Source organism: Phodopus roborovskii, unplaced genomic scaffold (assembly GCF_943737965.1).
Source record: "Phodopus roborovskii unplaced genomic scaffold, PHOROB, whole genome shotgun sequence".
Classification (NCBI taxonomy): Eukaryota; Metazoa; Chordata; class Mammalia; order Rodentia; family Cricetidae; genus Phodopus; species Phodopus roborovskii.
The window spans coordinates 16,804,927-16,825,564 of record NW_026125278.1 but is presented as its reverse complement, the minus strand read 5'-3'; the positions used below and the strand labels follow the sequence as shown (position 1 = coordinate 16,825,564).

General features: G+C 39.7%; 1 protein-coding gene across 8 annotated transcripts in view; it reads left to right on the top strand.

The window, feature by feature from the left end:
* Positions 1 to 20,638, top strand: part of Lrrc7 (leucine rich repeat containing 7) — a 439,615-nt gene that overhangs the window by 291,659 nt on the left and 127,318 nt on the right. For all 8 annotated transcript variants that reach the window (XM_051195799.1, XM_051195785.1, XM_051195793.1 and 5 more), the window contains one exon: positions 10,362 to 10,425. In XM_051195799.1, coding sequence (XP_051051756.1) covers positions 10,362 to 10,425 — 64 coding nt within the window. The remainder of the gene's footprint in view (positions 1 to 10,361; positions 10,426 to 20,638) is intronic.

Here is a 20,638-nt window from a genome sequence, read left to right as displayed (position 1 = left end):
AAGGAATCCTGAGGCTATCAGCTTGTGCTCGGTCCACTCTTGAGATCTTGTCTCAAAAGATAAGGTAAAGATCAATAGCAGAGGATCTCTAGCCTAGACCTCTGTCCACCATACCATACCTGTGCATACCAATGCACACGCACACACACACACACACACACACACACACACACACACACGATGGGGGATGACCTTCTGTATATGTTTCTCTTATTGGTTAGTGAATAAAACACTGCTTGACCAATGTAGTCAGGAAGATAGGCGGGGCTAGGAGATGGGAATTCTGGGAAAGGTAGGCAAAGAGAGGCTACAGAAAAGACCCCATGGAAGGGCCAGGATGATAGGATGTGCCAGGTTTTCTGGTAAGATAAGGCCATGTAGAAATGCATAGACTTATAGAAGTGGTTTAATAATTAAGAGAGAGCTAACCAGTAAGAAACCCTAGCCATCAGCCAACAATTTTATAATTAATAGTTTCTGTATGCTTATATGGGTCTGAGAAAGACAGATGTGGGACCTGGCAGGAAAGAAAAAACAGCAACACACATACATGCATACACACACACACACACACACACACACACACACACGAAATTTTTTTCTTTAAGACATTAAATCATGGAAATTATATTTTATTTGCCATAAAACACTAAATTTATGTTGTTTCCAGGTTTTGGGCATAATGTGTTATATCTACATAATGAGGTATACTAGTAATTACACATTATATTTATTTGTGTGTGCCTGCATACACATATGTGGCGGAGAGCAGAAGACAGCTCATGGGGGTCGATTCTCTCCTGACACTGAGTATGCCAGCATTGAACTTAGGCTGCAAGGCTGCAGACAAGCATCTCTCCCACTAAGCTATCTCATTGGCCCTGTAGTTGTGTTTTCAAAGAAAGTTAATTACTGAACTTTCTAGATTCTGGTATGAGTTCTGTAATAAGAACAACAAAATCCTGTGTGATATGGGGTTCCTTAAATGCATAAGTTTTTACCAAGAGCAAAACATGATCATGTGAAACTGGCAGCTATAAATTATAAAACGTGTGTCTACCCAGCTTGGTGCATAGCCCGGATGAAGCACAAAAACCCTTCTCTAAATTCTGATTGAGAAGCATGAGATAGCAATGTTGAGTTTTCCCGTCTTTGTGCCACAAATAGCCAGTAATGGGAGAGAGTAAATCTGAGATGCAAAAGTCCATGCCAATATCTCTCAGAATCCTGTAAATCAGGCACCAAGTGACTCCTTGGGGGAGCAGGGGATGCTGCCAGCTTTATGTGGCTCGGAGGTAATTTTACATCTGAGCAGAGAAAACCTCTGAATGAGATGAAAAGGAAACCATAGATCGCACTATTCCATCAGTGTGACAGACTGTGGAAATACTGCATTGTCTTCCATCCTGTGCCAGCTGGAGTGTTTGAAACGGGTAAGTGCTGCAAAGCAATAGCATGGTGGGGAATTCTTTATTTTAAAAGCATAGCCAAAGGATGGTTTTGAGGGCCAGTGTCACAGACAACATTAACATGTGCAACAAGAAATTACTATTTCAAAAGAACTTGTAAATAATTTTCTATGGGAAGCTTCCTGACAATCCTTATTCTTAACTCTTCATTTAACTGCCCTTTGTGAAGAATTTGAAATCTTCACTACCCATAGGAACTAGGTTAATGGCACAAACCTGTAATGTTATCTAGGTGTGAGACCAAGTGATGGAAACTTTAGAAAGTTTGTTTTTCATAAATAAAGCTTTATTGTAGGTCTGCAGAGATTACTTTGTGGTGAAAAACACTCCTTGTAGAGGACCCAGGTTCAATTCCCAAAACTGACATGACAGCTCACAACCACCTACAAATGCAGGTCCAGGGGATCATCCTATCCCCTCTTCAGTCCTCCATTGACACCAGGCATACATGTGGTACATATTCATACACATAAAATAAGAATAGACCAATAGATGATAGGTAGATGGTAGATAGGTGATACAGATTGATTGATTGATAGATGATAGAGATGATAGATAGATAATAGATGACAGATAGATGGTAAATAGATGATAGATAGATATAGATAGATGATGATGATAGATAGATAGATAGATATAGATAAATGATAGAGAGATAGATAGATATGATAGATAGAATAGATAGATGATAATAGATAGATGATAGATAGATTATAGATGATAGAGATAGATAAATGATAGATAAATAGATGATAATAGATAGATGATAGATAGATAGATAGATAGATAGATAGATAGATAGATAGATAGATGATAGATAGATTATAGATGATAGGTAGATAGATAGATGATAGATAGATTATAGATAATAGGTAGATAGATAGATAGATAGATAGATAGATAGATAGATAGATAACAGAGAGGGGGTGGATCTTTACTGGATACTCCCATGCCTGGTTGTTGACACGTCATCAATGGCAGCACTTTCTCTATGATAGCAGATTAGAGAGATTAAAACAGAGACCACATGGGCCACAGAGCCTGCAGCGTTACCCATCTAGTCCACTTCTGAAAATGTTTCCTAACCCCTGGAATAGACTACCTTGAGCGTCAGAGCACATTTTTTCATTAAAGTTGAGTGCTGGGCATTTAAACAATGGCCATGGTAAACAAAGAAGCCAGGTTCAGCATGCCTACCTCCTCATAACGCAGCTGAGAAAACTGAAGAGCAAAGTAGACAGTGGAGGCAGCTCCTGTCCTTCCTGGTAACGAGGAAAGCAGGTGGCCATCTGGTCAGTCTGCAGATATTTTGCTTATGATAGCTGTTGGGTGATACTGATGGTCTAGTGAGGCAAGGCTTCTGATACAAGCTGTCAACAACTGAGAAACTCCCCCACCCCAGACATCTTTTCTGTCTATGTCAACAAGATGGTGGACTCAGCACAAACTCCCACGAAAATTTCTCCACCTTGAACCAAAATCTTTCACCTCCTTTGAATAGACATGTCTGTATAATATGCACTGTTATTCAAGATACAAACTCAGAAGAATAGAGTTCTATCTGTGCTCGGATGTACTCACTCTTTCAATGTCTTCATTGTGTCTTTTCAGATGTGCAAATACATATGATTCATGTAACAAACCCTTCAAACCCCAGTGGAAATGTCACTGCTTCCTAACATTATTCCTAATTACTGAATCTTTAGTTCTTTCGACCTCCTGTGGCAATCTATACACATTCTTTTTCTCACAGTTATCACCCTGGGAAGCAGTTGCTCACTTAAAGGTCATTCCCATTTAGAAAATGAGGCCTGTGGAGAAGAGGCTGTGTAGGACGCACCGGAACTCCCACACCACACTTGATAACCCCTGTGTCAGAGAAAAGGCTGTCTCGAAGCACCACTGATGCCAGGTTTGAGAAACCTTAAAAAACGTGGCAGCTCCACTGCCCAACGTAGTGTCGGCCAAAAAAGAAGCAACTGGAACAAATGGATGAAGGCTCACGGCAGGCTACTACCATAGAAATGCCATCAGGCCTGCTCACTCTCTATGTCAGTATACTTATTAAATGGAGCCATCTAAATGAGAAATGTGGGGACAATTTGACAGAATAATTAGAGTTTAGCACCTAGCGCGTGAAAGGGAAATGGTGTGAGGAGAGCAAAAGAAAGAATGACGGGGTGTGGGAAAGATGAAAATACATGACATTATTGAAAAACAAAGTCAAGATATACAATGGAAGCCAACAATACATTTAATAAATACACACAAATACACACCTGTGCTTAGCTAGCAACTATCTACTTTTAAACAAAAAATAATCAACTACTAGTCTTAACTACTTTACAGTGGTATAGATTTCTGTATATTGCTACAAACCTGAATGTTATTTATTATAAACTATTTAGCATAATTAAGAAATATGGGTTAGTATTTATCCATCTATGAAAATCAAACTGTTAGTCGTGTAGGTATGCTTTCAAGGTCAAACATGTATTTTAGATAGATAGGTGGTCTTCAAACACTTCTGAAATTTACATAACATGGTCTTTAAGATGTTTTGATAACATAAGGCTTTTCGTGAGAGTGAGATATGTCTGCTTCTAGAAGCATCAATCTACTTCAGAGAGGATGGGCATTGAAAAACCTCCATATGGAGTTTACTTTCATTGGTGACAAATTTATCTATTGGGCAAGAAACAGCCCTTGCCTGTACTGCTGTTCAAATTGTACAAGCAAGACTCAAAAGAAGGTGATTGCCAAACTTTATCAAGACAAGGTAGGGAAGTCCTTCAAAATCCCTGATTCATAGAAAAGTCTGTCAGATATTCTAGGCCTGAAGGCTGAATGGATGCTCTAACATTGCAGAGGAACCTTGGGCGACTGTCCAGGCAGCCAGTTGTCTCTGGCATTTCTATAAATTTAGAAGTTGCTAGCTCTGTACTTCCTGTTTACTCAGTATTATTTTATCCTTCTTGGGCCTCTGATCGATACTGAAGACTAGACAGTTACACTGTTTTCTTTGTCACCAAATTCAAAAAAGTAACTTAAATAAGAGACATAAAGTTTATAAGGTTGAGAAAAATAAAAGCTCAAGTTGTTTATCTAAAAAAGATGTTTAATGGTCTAAAAAGATATTTTTAGGGTGATAATGCAAGTTATATTAGGATGTGGTTTAGATATAAAACTTGGGACTCACTAAGATAGGATATATAATAGAGTATTTTCTCTGAATTTTCCAAATACGTGTGGACTGGGCTTACCTGATAATTGTCCTTATTGTGTATAGTTTTACTATGTTAGAGTTACAATCTTTCCTTTTTATTTAGACAATACCTGATAACTGTTCTTATTGTATGTAGTTTTGCTATGTTAGAGTTAAAACAAAAAGGGGGAAATGTTGTGGAATATTTGTTTACACTGTGTGTAGGTGTGCCACTGTGATGGGATTAACAAAGAGCTGAATGGTCAATAGCTAGGCAGCAGGTAATAGTGAAGGGTTTACACTTTCCCACCTTTACAACTGAATTTATGTTTCAGTTCTCAGAGAGAAAAACAGGTATCTCTCCCAACAAAGGGTCATTTATCCACAACATCCTTGCATTCAGGGACAAGGGAGAGAACACACACAAGGCCTGATTCAGCCACACAGTGTCTCAAGGACAAGTCCTGCAGCCCCTTCTGAGTCACATCCAGACTTGCCCAAGGTTGTGCAAGTGTGTGCTCCTTGCTCATGCACACTATTTGAGTCTGGTGTCTTCATTCAGTGTTTCTTCAGACACCTACAAATAGGTGGGATTTCCAGGGAGAGAGAGAACTCTGGGAAGAACAGAGGTGAGGAGACATTAAAGAGGCTGGACATGCATATAGAGGTAACTGATGCACGTGGCAGAACATTTACTAAAGGGTTAATTTAAGTTATAGTGGGATAAGCCTAAGATAATGGCCAAGCTTTCATAATTAATAATAAGTTTTGTGTCATTATTTGTGATACGGAGGTCTTGATGAGAAAGTACTTTTATACACCTAGATTAATTCATAAATATTTTATTACCTTTTAAATAGTAAAAAATATAAACATTTTCACTATTCCTGAAATATCTTCAATGAGTTCCACAATTTCTGTTTAAATTCCAAGTTTATTTCAATTGAACAGGAACTACATTTGTGTTTTTATATCCATGTACATTATATATATATATATATATATATATATATATAAATTATGCAAAGATAATGAGAACAAAGATTTATAAAAAGAATAAGACAAAAGTTGGTACATTTTCTGTTCCAGGCTGGAGTCTATGTAGAAATCGTGATCAAAAGTTTACTGTTTTCAGTCATACACATAAATAATATTGAATGATGTCTTTTACAAAACAAATAAGATGTAGTTATCTTTAAGGTATCATATTGTAAAGATAACTTCAGAAATGGAAGAATATAACAAGAAAATAAAACCATTAATAATAATGAAAACAGTATCCTATGAGCAAAATGACACACAATAAAACTGAAGAGCATGTATTGTCAATAAAATAACGAGCTTTTGAAAATAGTTCAGAAAGCCCAAGAGAAGGCTCCCATCTGCTCAAGCAGCAAACTATAAAGACGTCAGAGGCATTGTGGAAGACTTCATTGAATGTGTAGTGAGGGGTGGAGTCTAGGGTAAGTCTAAACTAAACATTTCAAAAGTGATAGCCCACAACTCTAACTAGAACTAGACAAGGGTAACATTCATCATAGAGGCTCCTGTTCTCCCCACAAGAGAAGTTGAATTTAAACTACACTATTAGAAGAAAATCGTTATCTCTATACAGACCATGTAGACAGCAGACTTCGTGCAATCTTTCAGGCTCTGCAGGTCACAAGGCGTTTGCCCAGGCCGCTCAGTTCCATAGATATCTGACACCTTAACAGGCAGACATGGCTCCATTCCGATAAATCTTTATAAGGATAAGGACCCTGAATTTGGACTTTATCCTGCTTTGGAAAATAAACTGGGGAATTTTAGTAGGACCCCAAAGGGATAATTAGCATATGTCAGCGCTGAAGTTGTCACACAAGGGTAATTAAAGAAAGAACAGTTTGGCCTAGAAAGGAGACAAATCCTGTAACTAATATATGTTCTTGAGTGCTCTGGCAGACAAGGTATTATTTATTTCTTCTTTTAATATATTTAATTTTATCTTGAGCTTTCCTCACAGTGCATGACAATAAGTGTGTCATTTTATATTGTCTTCTCTTTGAAGCTAAGGGTTCAAGAGTTAAACTGAGGGACTCTGATCTTCAGAGAACTGTCATTCTCAGTAAAGAGACTTGTTACATAGAACTACATAGCCACATCACAGGCAAGCGACTGCTACCTCTGTGATCATCTTGTTTACCCTACCACACTGACCATGGGACCCCTCACTGCAGGTCACAGGGTTCTTTACTCCTGGTCAAACCTGTGTTCTCCATGTCTCAATGTTCTCAGAGTCAGAAAAAAAATCTCTAATTATCTCTCAGATATTGCGGTAAATAAGGATCAGGATAAACAAATAGGCCGAATAGATGTTTATTCAGGGAGAAATAACTTACAACCTAGACAGATGAACACCAGGAAATTCAACCCGATCCTCTCCTGTCCGAGTCACGCCAGAAAGAGAGCGCCTTCCTGGCCCCCTCCGACCTCCTTCCTCAGGTCACCTCCGCCCATAGCTCCACCCCCCAATGGGCGTGGTCAGTGCTACAGAAGGACTACCTCACTACAATTCCCCTTTTAGTCTAAAGAAAAGATTTAGGCTTAATACAAAACTATATACAAAACAGTGAATAACAAGTGTGCTCTAAGAAAAGGAAAATCGAGAACAAAATGACCTACATATCTAGTCCTAGGGTGAGGGCATAATGGAGTTTACAATAGAGTTGTCCTAAGCTGGAAAACGTAAGTCTAGTACCTAATATATCTAACTAGGAAGAGAGAATAATAGTTGTGATAGTTTAATCTTCAACCTCATCAAGACCTGAGAAGGAAAATAACAATACTAGAGTAGACAGGAAATGCGGATGGACAACTTCCAAAACGGTGCAGCAAGGACAGAAACAGCAAGCCACCTGAACAGTCACCCTAGGTCTCACAGCGACGTTGGTACACCCAGATTTGGCTAAGGCCAAGAGAACTTGACAGACCACAACAACAGCAGGGAAATAGAATGGCTGTCTTACCCTGACTTGGCAAGGTCAAGCAGTCTTCTATATTTGTCTCCTGCAAGCACATAGGACTGCATGTCCAAATCAGTGGTCAAGGTGGGGGCAATTCTATGCCCAACAGGCCATTAGCTGAGGCGAGATTGAACTCCAGCAGGAGCAACAACAGTGTCCAACATATTTTCGGGAAAATGCACGGTGCTGTCAGGAGCAACAGTGTCTCATGTCAATGGAGTACTAATATTAAAACATTTAAATGCCATGTTCTGCATGTCTATGAAGGATTGAAGATTAAGCATCTATATCTGACTAATCTCATAGGTACAGGAAATGTGAGTGAAGATAATCTGTAATACTCGGGAACTTAGCTAAAAAGACTGATTAAAACTTTCCTGAGTAAAGCAGGAACAAATACTTAAACAATATAACTATTGGCCCCCTCCGACCTCCTTCCTCAGGTCACCTCCGCCCATAGCTCCACCCCCCAATGGGCGTGGTCAGTGCTACAGAAGGACTACCTCACTACACTCAGATGCCTCATCCTCTTTCCAGAAGCATCTGTTCAGTGCTAGAGATGTATGGAGAGGAGAAACACATGACCTTACAATGATGAACAAAGCCTCATAGTCACTCTGGGCTGTGTGTCCACACAGGAACTTCTGAGTATCATGAAGCACATTTTAAGATATGGAGATAGATGGGAAGAATACGACAGTAAGAATGTGTGCCAAATTCTAATGGGATAGATAAGGAGTGTATCCTTTTATTTCGCAAATATTAATCTCCATTCAAGATCTCTCTTTCTCTCTCTCTCTCTCTCTCTCTCTCTCTCTCACACACACACACACACACACACTCACGCACACACACACATGCATACACACTTTCCATAATACAAGTGTCTCATGTTAAACTTAATAAAATATTTAATGTGAATTTTTTTCAATCTATCCCTTCCTTAGAATTTCCCCATCACTGTTCCCACATGCTACCCAATCAAGGTACCCAATTTTATCTCCTCTTCACATACCTAGTGATTCATGAGATCATGTATCTCCCAGAGCAAATCATATGTGTCACCATGGTATCCAGCTCACTATATCCTGTTTCTGGTTCTCAGTTAATATGGCTTCATTGTGGCTACTGCCTCTCCTTGCTTGCTACAATGTCTCAATTCCAAAATGAGCATCTGAAATAAAAGCCCAGTATCTCCTTCCTACAGAAGTATTAAAAGCTTATGTTGCCTTTAGAATAAAACTCAGACTTTATGGCTAGACATATGACTTTGTGACTGTTTTTCTTTCTTTTTTCTGCCCCCACCCTGGACCCCGAAACAGGGTTTCTCTGTGAAACAGTTTTGGGAACTATCTCTTTGACATTTCATTCCTGGTTATGTCTCCCAAGCTTCAAGTAGCCTCATCAGCTACTCCAATCACACCCTCACAGCTGAAGGAGTGCCGTTCTATGTATCTAGCAACATTCAAACGCATTTTCTATGCAGTTCATCTAGTTGTGTCAGCGCTATTCGATCAAGATTGTGGGCTGCTTGTAATGTGAGCAATGCCTTTCATCTTGATGACTTGGAGATAATAATCAAAATACTTGAGCTCTTGAGGAATCTCATCTTGATAAAGTGGAACTTGATAACCTTGCTGAAAATAAAATCCCTGTGAGAAGTCTCCTTCTCGTCCACCACATCTGCCTAAGTTTCACTAAAGCACTTATAACCTAACGTATTACTGTATTTTACTCAATCGTTTTGCTTGCTGTCAATCTCCTCTGATTGGACATAAAGTCTTTTGGTGAAGGAATTGTTGTCAGCTTTGTTCATTACTGTACCCCAAACCAGTACGTGATAATATCCCAAAATATTGTGGCTATGTGAAAGACACACTCTTTGAGTCTAGATTGCAGTATATTTTCACCTAATTGTCATTAAAATGTAATGGCTTTTATATCTACTTTGAGGTAAAGAAAACAAAATTTATAAGGTTTTTGTTTCTGGTATTTCAGTAGCCTCTGCGCAGAATGGATTTAAGGGTGGTAGAGTAGATGGGGGGGGGAGGATAAAATCTTTTCAAAAAGTCATTATCTTTTATTATATTGCATGCTAACTTAGTAATGATAGAGAAAAGTTTACTAGGCATGCTCTAGAATGCCTCTGAAGCAAGTTCTTGGTCAAGGTTCTTAGCCAAGGCTCAGCCCTGTTGCAGCCCCAATTCATTCAGTATATTTAAGGAATCGGTGATAACAGTGTGTCTGTAGCAGAGGCTGCTGAAATGGAGAGAAAGGAAAAAGCTGATGGTGGCCTCAGCCGATAGGTAGGATTCCCTTTACGAGGACTGGCTTCAGCCACTTGTGATTAATAAACCACCTCAGTGATTCCTTGAAGTGTGACAGTGGGCCTGTCCTAAGCCTCCTGACGCAGATATTCAGTGAGAATCCCAGTGTGTGAAACAGCTGATCCTGGACCCCCATCACACACTGCCTTGGAGAGCCAGTACTGTGGACTATGGTCTGCTATAACTGTCCCTGGGTGGCCATTCACGTGCTTCTCTGTGCATTTGTGTTTCATCTCTTGTGGAGGAACACCGAGGTATTTCGTATGTGCTACAGTTGGAAAAACCTGCCGTTGTGGCTATCTTTAGAGGGGAATGTCAAGTGCTACCTCATAATGCTACTTTTCTCCATCTGTTGTAGGTCAATGCACAAACTGGCCCAGCTGGAGAGACTTGACCTAGGCAATAACGAATTCAGTGAGCTGGTAAGCAAATGTGCTAACTGAACTTGTCAAATAGACTCTAGGATATTCTTTCTGTCTTCGTGTCTTCATAACCCCGGGCATTAAAGCATTGAGTGCATATATGTGATTGCTGAACACTAAAATAATGAAAGCTAGGAGTTACGCTCATTGTTTGACTATGTAATAAACCACAGGAAACTGTATATTGCATATCACGAAAAAAAATTCAGAATTAGAGAAGGTGTGTGTTGACTATTTAAGTACCAATTGTGGGGCAGGGAAAAAGAAAAAAGAAAAACTTAAGTGTATTACAAGATTCATCTCTGCTAATCCTCACCTGACATGTGGCCATCCTTACTTTATGTACATGAACCTGAAGTGATAACCAATACATAGCTGTTATGTGGCTGCACAAGAGTTGAAGGGGTTTGTATATAGCCTTGAAGATTGCTGTGATGATTTAGAAAGTTAGTCCCTGGTCAGCACGCTCCAAGCTGTAATGAAATTGCCTTTCCCATGAAGACTTATGGACGTCTCACTGCCTATCAGTTGGCAGTGTTCTGACAGTAGTTTTCCAGCTTTTTTTTTCTTTAAAGAATGCCCAAAGACTAGAATCACAAAGTCTAATTAGAAAGCAAACAAAAACAAAATACTTTGTAAGAAAAACCAGCATTCTGTACACAGAAGTTTCCCATTAGGCAGTGTCAACTTTCCAAAATCCAATGTATCTATAGTTAAATGAAGGCCTCTGAGTAATCAGTCAGCTTTTCCATTGTTGACTGATTTAGGGAAAGTCACTTAATCTCTCCAAGCCCCGTTTTCCTGATCTATAAAATGGGGGTTATAGTGATTGCTGCCTCAAAGGGCTTGTGTGAGTGAGAATTAAATTGTATGATGCGTATATAAGACCTGGCAAAAAGTACTCTCAGCAAGTGCAAGGGTGGCAGGATTTTCACCCAAGCTATAAGATAATGCATGAAGAATATTCACTGTAGTCTTAATAATAAAAGCTCAAGTTAGATGTAGGGGTAAATGCTGAAAGATCAGAGGAACAGAGCAGCCAGGCACTAGTCCTTACCTCTACTGAGTTCTCAGACTGCATGGGTGATCCTGTCCCTACGAATCCTCAGGCTGAATGCTCTGAGCTCCTGTCTCCCCATGCCTTATATTCCTCTCTCTGCCCAGACACATAACTCCTGTCTCTGCCTCCCTAGTGCTGGAATTAAAGGTATGTGATTCCCAAATGCTGGGACCAAAGATGTAAGCTCTGTTTTTTGTTTGTTTTTGGTTTTTGTTTTTGTTTTTGTTTTTTTTGAGACCGGATCAGTCTAGTGTAGCCCAGGGTGGTCTTGAACTCATAGAAGTTCATCAGCCTCCGCCTCCCAAATCCTAGGATTAAAGGTGCGTGTCTTCACTGCCAGCCCTGTAAGGCTAACTAGTGGCTTAACTTCTCACTCGGATCTTCCGGAAAGCTTATTTGTTAGATCGCAAATAAGATATCACTACAATTCACTGTTTTATTTTAACCATATCCAGCGAGTTATTATGCTGCCCTTTGGGGCTGTTTATCAATAGCAAAAACAGGTTTTTATTTGTTTGTGATCAAAAGTGTCAATCTGTCTTTAAATAAAAATTCCCTCCCTAAAATGTCTTGCCTGCTTCTGCTGCGTCCCTCCTGAAGGAGAAACTGGGATATCTTTGAGATCTGGATAGGAAGGACTCCTGAACTAGGAGGCCTGTAGTGTGACAGCTGCACACATTGCTACTGGGTCCTTGGCCTAGAGACACTGAGCACCTCTGTAACCAAGCACTGTCCCTCTCCCTCTTACACACACCCCCATACTCAGCTCTCCTCCTGTGCCCCTCCCGAACCAGCCCTGTCTCCATTTCTGTTCTCACCAGCCATCCCCCAGTATTGACTCCATAGCCAGCCAGCCTGCTCCAAGAATCCCCTGGGTGTGCACACTGAGATAAGCCTAGGGAAGGCAGACATCACAGCTTCTGACTTCCGTGTTATGCTACCCAGTTTACTGTGCTTGAGAACAAGGTGAGAGAATCCATGCACCCTGGCATGGATTGTTCCTCTGTTTTTTAAAGATATTTTTTCCATGTGTGTATGTGCATGCACCTAAGTGTAGAGCCAGAACAGGCTGTCGGATCCTCTGGAGCTGGAGTTACAGATAATTCTGAACCACTTGACATCGGGAACTGAACTTGGTTCCTCTTTAAGAGCAGTAAGCATCCTTAACCACTGACCTATCTCTCCAGCCCTGTATTTTTAACAAAGATATGTGTGGTGGAGACAGAGATTGGTGAGGGCAGTATATGACAAATTGTTGCAAAGCTAGAAGTATGTACAGAGAGATTTGAACCTAGTCACTGAGGCTCTAGAGAGGGCTCTGCTTGCCTTTAGCACATAATGTCTTGACGGCATGGGAGAAAGAACACAAACAGCAATTGAGGTCTTCATCTCACCTTGTAACTGCATCTTCCTTTAAGATAAGAGCATTATTCCTATCCGTTTCATGGGCTTTGGACAAGTTTTCATGTAAGAGAACCTGCAGTAAACATGCCCTATATGTGTTGAAGAATTTCAGTCACCAAGGACTTTGCAAACTTTTCATGTGGAGGGGTGTGTGTGTGTGTGTGTGTGTGTGTGTGTATACTTTCTTTAAAGATTTAGATCAAAAAAGATGACTAGGTATTTTAGTTAGGGTTTCTATTGCCATGGAGACACCATGACCATGGCAACTCTTATAAAAGAAAGCATTTACCTGGGTCTGGCTTACATTTCAGATGTTTAATCGCTTATCAGCATGGGAGGAAGCATGGGCGAACGCAGGCAGACAGGACAGTAGTTGAGTTCTATATTTGGATCCCCAAGCGGGAGGCAGAGAGACAGACACTGGGCCTGACTTGAGTGTTTGAAACCTCAAAACTCATCCTCTGTGATGCACTTTCTCCAACAAGACCACACCTACTACAACGAGACCATGCCTCCTAATAGTGCCACGCCCTATGAGCCTGTAGGGGCCATTTTCATTTGAACCACCACACCAGGATATGTTTACTCTTATGAAATTATATCCATTGAAAATTGATTTATGATTACTACAATGTAAGTTCCATGGTGCGTAACAAATCACAGTCAACCCATGGGTCACAAACCCCCAGAGATCATTGGAAAGCACTGATAATTACATTATGAATCACAACAGTAGCAAAATTACAGTTATGAAGTAGCAACAAAAATAATTTTATGGTTGGGGTCACTACAATATGAGGAGCTGTATTAAAGGGGCGTGGCGTTAGGAAGCTCCAGAAGCACTGCTCTAGATGAAGTTTCTTTGTTTGAACTACAGTGTTCCACACTGTCAACACATTTCTCAAAAAGAAATGTTGACACTTGTTTGACAGACAGTGTTGGCCCCAGAGCTCAATATTCTACTGACATTAACATCTCAATATTATTCTAAGTTTTGTGGGTTTTGTTTTAAAAGTCCCTGCACATGTTTGGTTTCTTACTAAGCATGTCATCTTTAGGTTGTAGTTACAAATATCTTCTTCAACAATTGTAATAGTCTCCAACTTCTGAATGCAGGTGTATAGCAATGCATTGGATTTTAACTTATAGAAAACTACTAAATATGCTCATTAAAAATATGAACAGTTTTGTACAAATTCTTCAGGGGTTTCTCTGCAACCATTCAGATAGCCTACTGATAAATTTGTTTCTTGTTCCTCAAATTTTTATACAATTTATGCCTCTGAATTTAATTAAATTATTTGGCCTTCGATATGTTAGTATTGTAGGATTGTGGAAAAAATTTCCAATGTAAACCTTTATAGTTAGTGTATGTGTGTATGTGAGTGAGTGTGTGTGTATGTGTGTGTGTGTTGATAAAATGTCTTAGACTGGATTTTTTTATATTTATTATCTTCTCTTACTTTACATATTGATCCCAGTTTCCTCTCCCTCCCATGCCCCCTGACTCCCCCCTCCCATCCATTCCTCTCACACACACTCCACAGAGAGGGTGATGCCCTCCAGGAGGGATCATCAAAATCTGTGAAGTGATTTAGAGTAGGGACTAGGCCCTCCCTCCTGCCTCTAGGCTAAGGGAGTATCCCTCGATGGGGAATGTGCTCCCAAATAGACTGGATATTTTATGAGTAATGGAAATTATTCTCACAGTTATGAAAACATACCAAGATTAGGCACTGGAGAATTCAATGTTGCTTTGGGATCCATCCTCCCTGCTTCCAAGACGCCCTTGTTATGTTCTTACATGGCAGAAGGCAGAAGGGCAGAACGGGTGAACACTCTCAGGAGCTTCTTTCCAAAACACACCCATCAATTCATGATAAACAACTTCCCAAATGTGCCTGCCTCAGTACCACTGCAGAGGGGATTACATTTCAGCATGGATTCTAAAAGCACAGTGAAAATCACCATATAATCTATTCATTTCTATACCACTCCAGGTTTTTAAAAACTTGTGTTCATAGCTGTAATTACATACATTATTCTGTCTACTTTGTGGATTGTTGTAATTCATCAATTTAAGGTAATTTCACCCCTCATCTCTTTAAAATTATCCTCTAATCTACTTAACGTTCTTTCTTGCTGTAATTTGTTAAATATGAACATAAGCAAGAAATTGTGCATGATTAATAAATGCAAGGTACTTAGTTAATTATTTTATGTTTTCATGAAAAGTAGCCTGACAAGGAATGAATTTTTAAATATACATTTCATTTCCTCAAAAACATGCTTCCTGTCTCCCTACTTAGAAATATCCAGTATGCGTTCTCAGCATTTAAATCTTTCTGGAAGGGTCATAAGGGTGTACTCTGTACAATTATGAGTGATAAGCCACTTGCTAACAGAAATCTGCTAACCAGTTGACACTGAAGTTGTGGATTAAATGTAATCTTCAAAACAACTAAGCAAGCCACGCGTTGGTAGCTCATGCCTTTAATCTCAGCACTCAGGAGGCAGAAGCAGGCAGATCTCTGTGAGTTCGAGACCAGCCTGGTCTACAGAGGGAGTTCCAGGACAGGTACAGAGAAACCATGTCTTGAAAACAAACAAACAAACAAACAAACAAAACAAAACTAATCAAAAAACAACAACAATATGTCAAGAACAAGAGAAACATATTGCCTATGTAGGGAAAACCAAGACTTAATGTTTTTCCAACAATGAAAAAGTAGATTAAATTTATAATCTTCATGAATTCATTCAAAAATTAACAATATTTGACCAGTATTTCAAAAATCCCAGAAAATTATTTTAACGTGGTTCAGAAAATAAGCCACTAATGGCTATACTAAAGAATTAGCATTCTGTGAAATTTCTTTATAGAAAAAGGTAAAGAAAATATTCTATATTCTCTAAACCACCATGAGAACCCTAGTGAGACAAAAAGTGTACCATAAGAAAGTTTTTTATCTCAAGATTCAAATGGATTTTGTTTGTTTGTTTCCTCTCTTAATTTTATGAAATTTTAAAATGAACATTTTTAAAAACAGTTGAAAATTCTTGGATTAGGGATACGTGTTCCATATAACTGCAGACTGATTTGCAGACTGTGTTCTCAGGCAGATTATACAATGAATGTGTTCCCACAGAAATTTGAAATTGTTCAGTACTTTTCTTAGTGTCTTTATATTTAGTTAAAATTGACTGAACTATTAGACTAATTTTATTAAAAGCATGACAGTAAGTACCTCCACTTCCTCTGTTTTCCCAAGGTTTGCTCATTTTTAATTACCCAAGATGCGTGCACACCCGAGGCAAGCAACACTCGCGTACCTATTCATTTCCTCCATATGTAATTACAACATGTTTCCTACATCTAATCAAATTTTGCCAGTTGTTCCTCTAATGACGATCACTTTAAAAGACCAAAATCAGAATAAATCATTATATAACAAGCCATTCTATCTTTAGGCAAAATATTTGAGACTTGAGACATCCTGATTAGTAATGCCTCCATTTCCCTGCATGTGGAGATCTATGAAGACTTTGAATCACGTACACATCAGAGACATTGCCAGAAGTTATTAACCTAACAAGGAAACTTGAGAACTGAAACTTGCTTTGACTGTTTTTGCAAGCACATCATTGTCTGTCTCAGTCAGGAGTGCCAGAGGTGCAAACTGTATCAATTATTTCACAGAAAAAAAAAATAGAATAAAGAGTCGCTAATTATGCTCTGGAGATGTGAAAGGGATGGCTCCAGGAAGCAGCTAATGCCAAACAGAACAGAACGGATAAAGAACAATAAGAACCTAAAGCAAAGGATATTGGGAGAGGTGCCTACCGGCTGGTGCTATGACTCTAAGAAACACAGGGAGGAGTCTGTGGTGACTCTGAGGGCCAGCATGACTTTTGCAGTTGTCTTACTGGTGTTCAGTGTCACCACAGCATGAAGGTTCCTGATGACACAATAATCAGAAGAAAGGTTGAAAACCCCTTATTTTTTCGACCTCTCATTCTCTCCAAGAGGCCCTATTTAATGTGTACAGTACTCAACACAGACCTACCTGTCAAAAAGTAATGTGGTAAACTCCAGATTTCCAGGGTAGACTATAAAAAACTGAGCTCTGATTTGGGAAGCCAATAGCTTAGCGAACAGAAGGTCAGTCCTATCTTGACAACAGCAGAAACCCTTGATGACCAGATTTTGGCAACGTTTTCTCCTGAAAGTTCTCCTTGACCAAGCAATCTGTTCTCATCACCAGAATTGCACCTATATAAGCAGAAAATGTTTGATTCAAGCTAGATACAGTAATGGAGGTGAAAGAAACACTTAGACTCATCTGAAAAATGCCGCGATTTTATTACAAGCTGTCTTTTGAGGAATCAATCCCCACTAGCAGTCTTCCAAATGCGCCATGTAAGAAGTTTCATAATACAAAGCTGTGACCATTCCAGATGTGCTGGCTAGTTCTGTGTCACCTTGACATAACGTAGGAGTCATTTTGGGAGAGGAAACCTCAACTGAGAAACTGCTCATGGGGAACATATGAACGTTGTACTGGAAAAGCCACTGAATGCTCAGAGAACAGTGGGCTCTTGGAAGGTAAGAGGAGAATCTTGGAAGATAAGAATGGTAGGAGAAAAGCAGACGATAGAGGCCTAGATTGTTAAGTTCCAAAGGGGAGTCAGGACCCTATCAAGGTCACACATCTGGTATTTTGAATCAAGACTCTGTGGTTCCACGTCAAGCCTATCTTCCTTTCCTGGAGTACTTTTAACGTTTGGTTTTAAAGTAAAGAACACTGTCTACTGTTTTAAAAATAAGTCTTGAAGAAACTGGAGTAAATTGTGTTAAATGTGAGTTTCGGTTCACAGTCAAGACATTTTAGAGAAAACTGGTGTATTGTGTCATCCTGGAGTGGAGTCAGAAGTGTTAGGTTACATGTAGGGTTGTGAGTTAACTAAGAAATAACAAGTGCATAAAAAAAACCAAACAAACAAACAAACAAACAAAAAAAACAGATTCAGCCTTCTGGACTTACATGCCAAAATGGTAATATCTAAATATAATATCTAAAATAAGATATTAGGGAACAAAGTTACTTGACTTCACACTTTGCAATAAACCAAAACTAAAAAGGCACTGAAAATGATTTTTATATATATATATATATATATATAAGTAACATGGAGAAGGCCATGTAAAACTCACACAGAAGGTGAGGTGATATTTTAGTAAAGCCCTAGAGTTGATGAAGGAGGAAGCCATGTAGATATGTAGTGGAAGGGTGTTCCATGCTGGAAAGTAGTGTGCATCTCTAATACAACAGCAAAGCTGACCACAATGACACGGCGGATGGAGAGAGGAGGTGGCAATGAGCCAAGGGTCTGCAAAGGAGAACCCCTGGCCCTTTGGAAACTGAGTCAGTAAAGCTTTGCTGAGGCTCTCGCTAAGTCTCTTTCCTTTTGACATGGCGTTACTGTGAGATCAACTTGACTATTAAGCATGAACAAAAAGGGTATCAGGGAGAAGGTTGTCAAGATGGCGTCAAAGAAGCTAGTAAGAAATTACTGCCATATCTAGGTGAAAACAAATATGCCCCTGGGGGGTAAGAGGGGGCGGGGTTGGAGCAGTGGAGAAAAGGGATCAGTTTCTAAATCAGTTGTGAAGGTGTCAAGAAAAGAGCCCACAGAGTTTGAACTCTGAATCAAGTAACTCCCGCCAATATCTGCAGAAATTACTGCAAAACATGCAAAGGCGGTCCACCAAATCTGTGTCAAGGCATGCCCCTAGAACTTCCTTTCAGCAAGCTCCCCAGCATGTCCACCCCATCATAAGAGAAATTAATGGAAGCTACATATAAAATACTTCAGTTTCACTTGCCATTCCAGGCTTAAGCATATTGCTTTTTTCTCTTGCTGAACTGGACAGGTAGGGAGGGTATGCACTTTTTGTGTTAATAGACACTAGGACTTGTCCCTCTCAGCAGAAGTCGTAACACTCAACAGACTTTTGGAGCACATTAGAGAAATCAAAGAACTCAGGTCTTCCAAAGGGTCCTTTTGGTTTACGAAGTCACAAGTGGCTGATGCTGAAATTTTTAAGATAATGTAATAAACTTTATTGCTTCTACAAATCCTGCACTTCTTGCTGGCTAGCAGCAGCATTTTTCCCCCTTCATTTCTGTCAGTTTAGTTTTGATTTTGCCACTTAGGTGGAATTTGGGGAGCAATGGTAGACAACTCCCTCTGGTGCCCTGAGACAGCCGGCTATTTATCAATGCAGCACACGCTTTCCCTGTGTTTGTTTATGCGGATATTCTGTAAGAACTGGAGTCCCAAAGATTAATTAAGCACAGTTTGCCTTTTTAGAAATCCAAGCCTAATAAGAGGCATGCAAATGAGTAAGGCAGCTAACAGAAAGCTAGACAGAAAAACAAGATAGGAGAGCTGAAAGCAGACGTCTACCACAAAAGACATAAAACATTCAGAGAAATGAAAGCCTAGAAAGTGGAAGTGAAGAGAGGGCCCAGGGAAGGTACAGCAGTGAGAACATGAGGCTTTGTGAAGGTGGGGCTGGAGAACCAACCTTTGGTAGAATAAAGGGAGGAAGGTGGGGAAAGAATTGCAGCCAGGCCAGCAGTGTCGTTAATACCATGTAAGAACCTAATATTCAACCATGGATGGCAGCCTGTCTCAAAGACCAAGGCCCTAATGTTCACATCTACACATTAAAAAGTACTCCAATATAAAAATAAATAAATAAAAAGTACTCTGACATGAAGGATAAGTTACCAGTAAGTGTCCACTACTAACTCACTATAGGTGTCTCAAGTTGTGAACTGAGATATAATTTCAGTAGAAACAGACAAAAAGCAAAATATGTGAAAAATCATAGTTTAAGAAATACTGTACTTCCAGAACCAAAGTCAAAATGGAGGATATTAAGGGAAAGGTGGATTTCAGAACACAAGGAGATGGGGATTAGTGTGGGGCTTTGGCTGTAGTCCGGATCAAAGAGGAACACAGCTGGAGAGGAAAGTGAACTGGAGGTAATCAGTTCTGGAAGCCAGGAGTTTGAGCACCTTTGAAACACACAGGGAGCAGGGGATAGCCAAAAGCTGAAATATAGACTCAGGACTCTAGAAGAGGTTCCTGAGCTGTGTGTAGCTGCTGAGGCTCACAGACAGAGTTGGCCTATGTATACAAATAAAGACACAGAAATTATGCAGAACTTATAGAAAAGTGTGTAAAATAACAAATGCACCAATAACATAAGTGATAACTATGCTCCAGGATTCAACAAAATTTTAAAATCTAAGTCCTACAGTGATGGGGGATGTTCTTCTCTATATATGTTCCTCTTATTTGTTGATGAATAAAATACTGTTTATCCTATAGCCGGTAGAGGCAAGAAGATAGGCAGGGCTAGGAGATGAGGAGAATTCTGGGAAAGGTAGGCAGAAGGAGCCTGCCAAGGCAGTCGCCATGTAGACCACAAATACGGTAAACTAAGACCATGTGGAAATACGTAGATTTATAGAAAAGGGTTAATAATTAAACCAGAGCTAGCCAATAAGAAGCCCAAGCCATTGGCCAACGGTTCTATAATTAATATAACACCTGTGTGTTTATGTGGGGCTGAGAAGGAGAGCAGGACTTGGCAGGACAAGAAAAACTTCCAGCAACACCACGGTGTCGGGGCATCCCTCCTCATTCACCACTGTGTTGCACATCAGAGTCTGC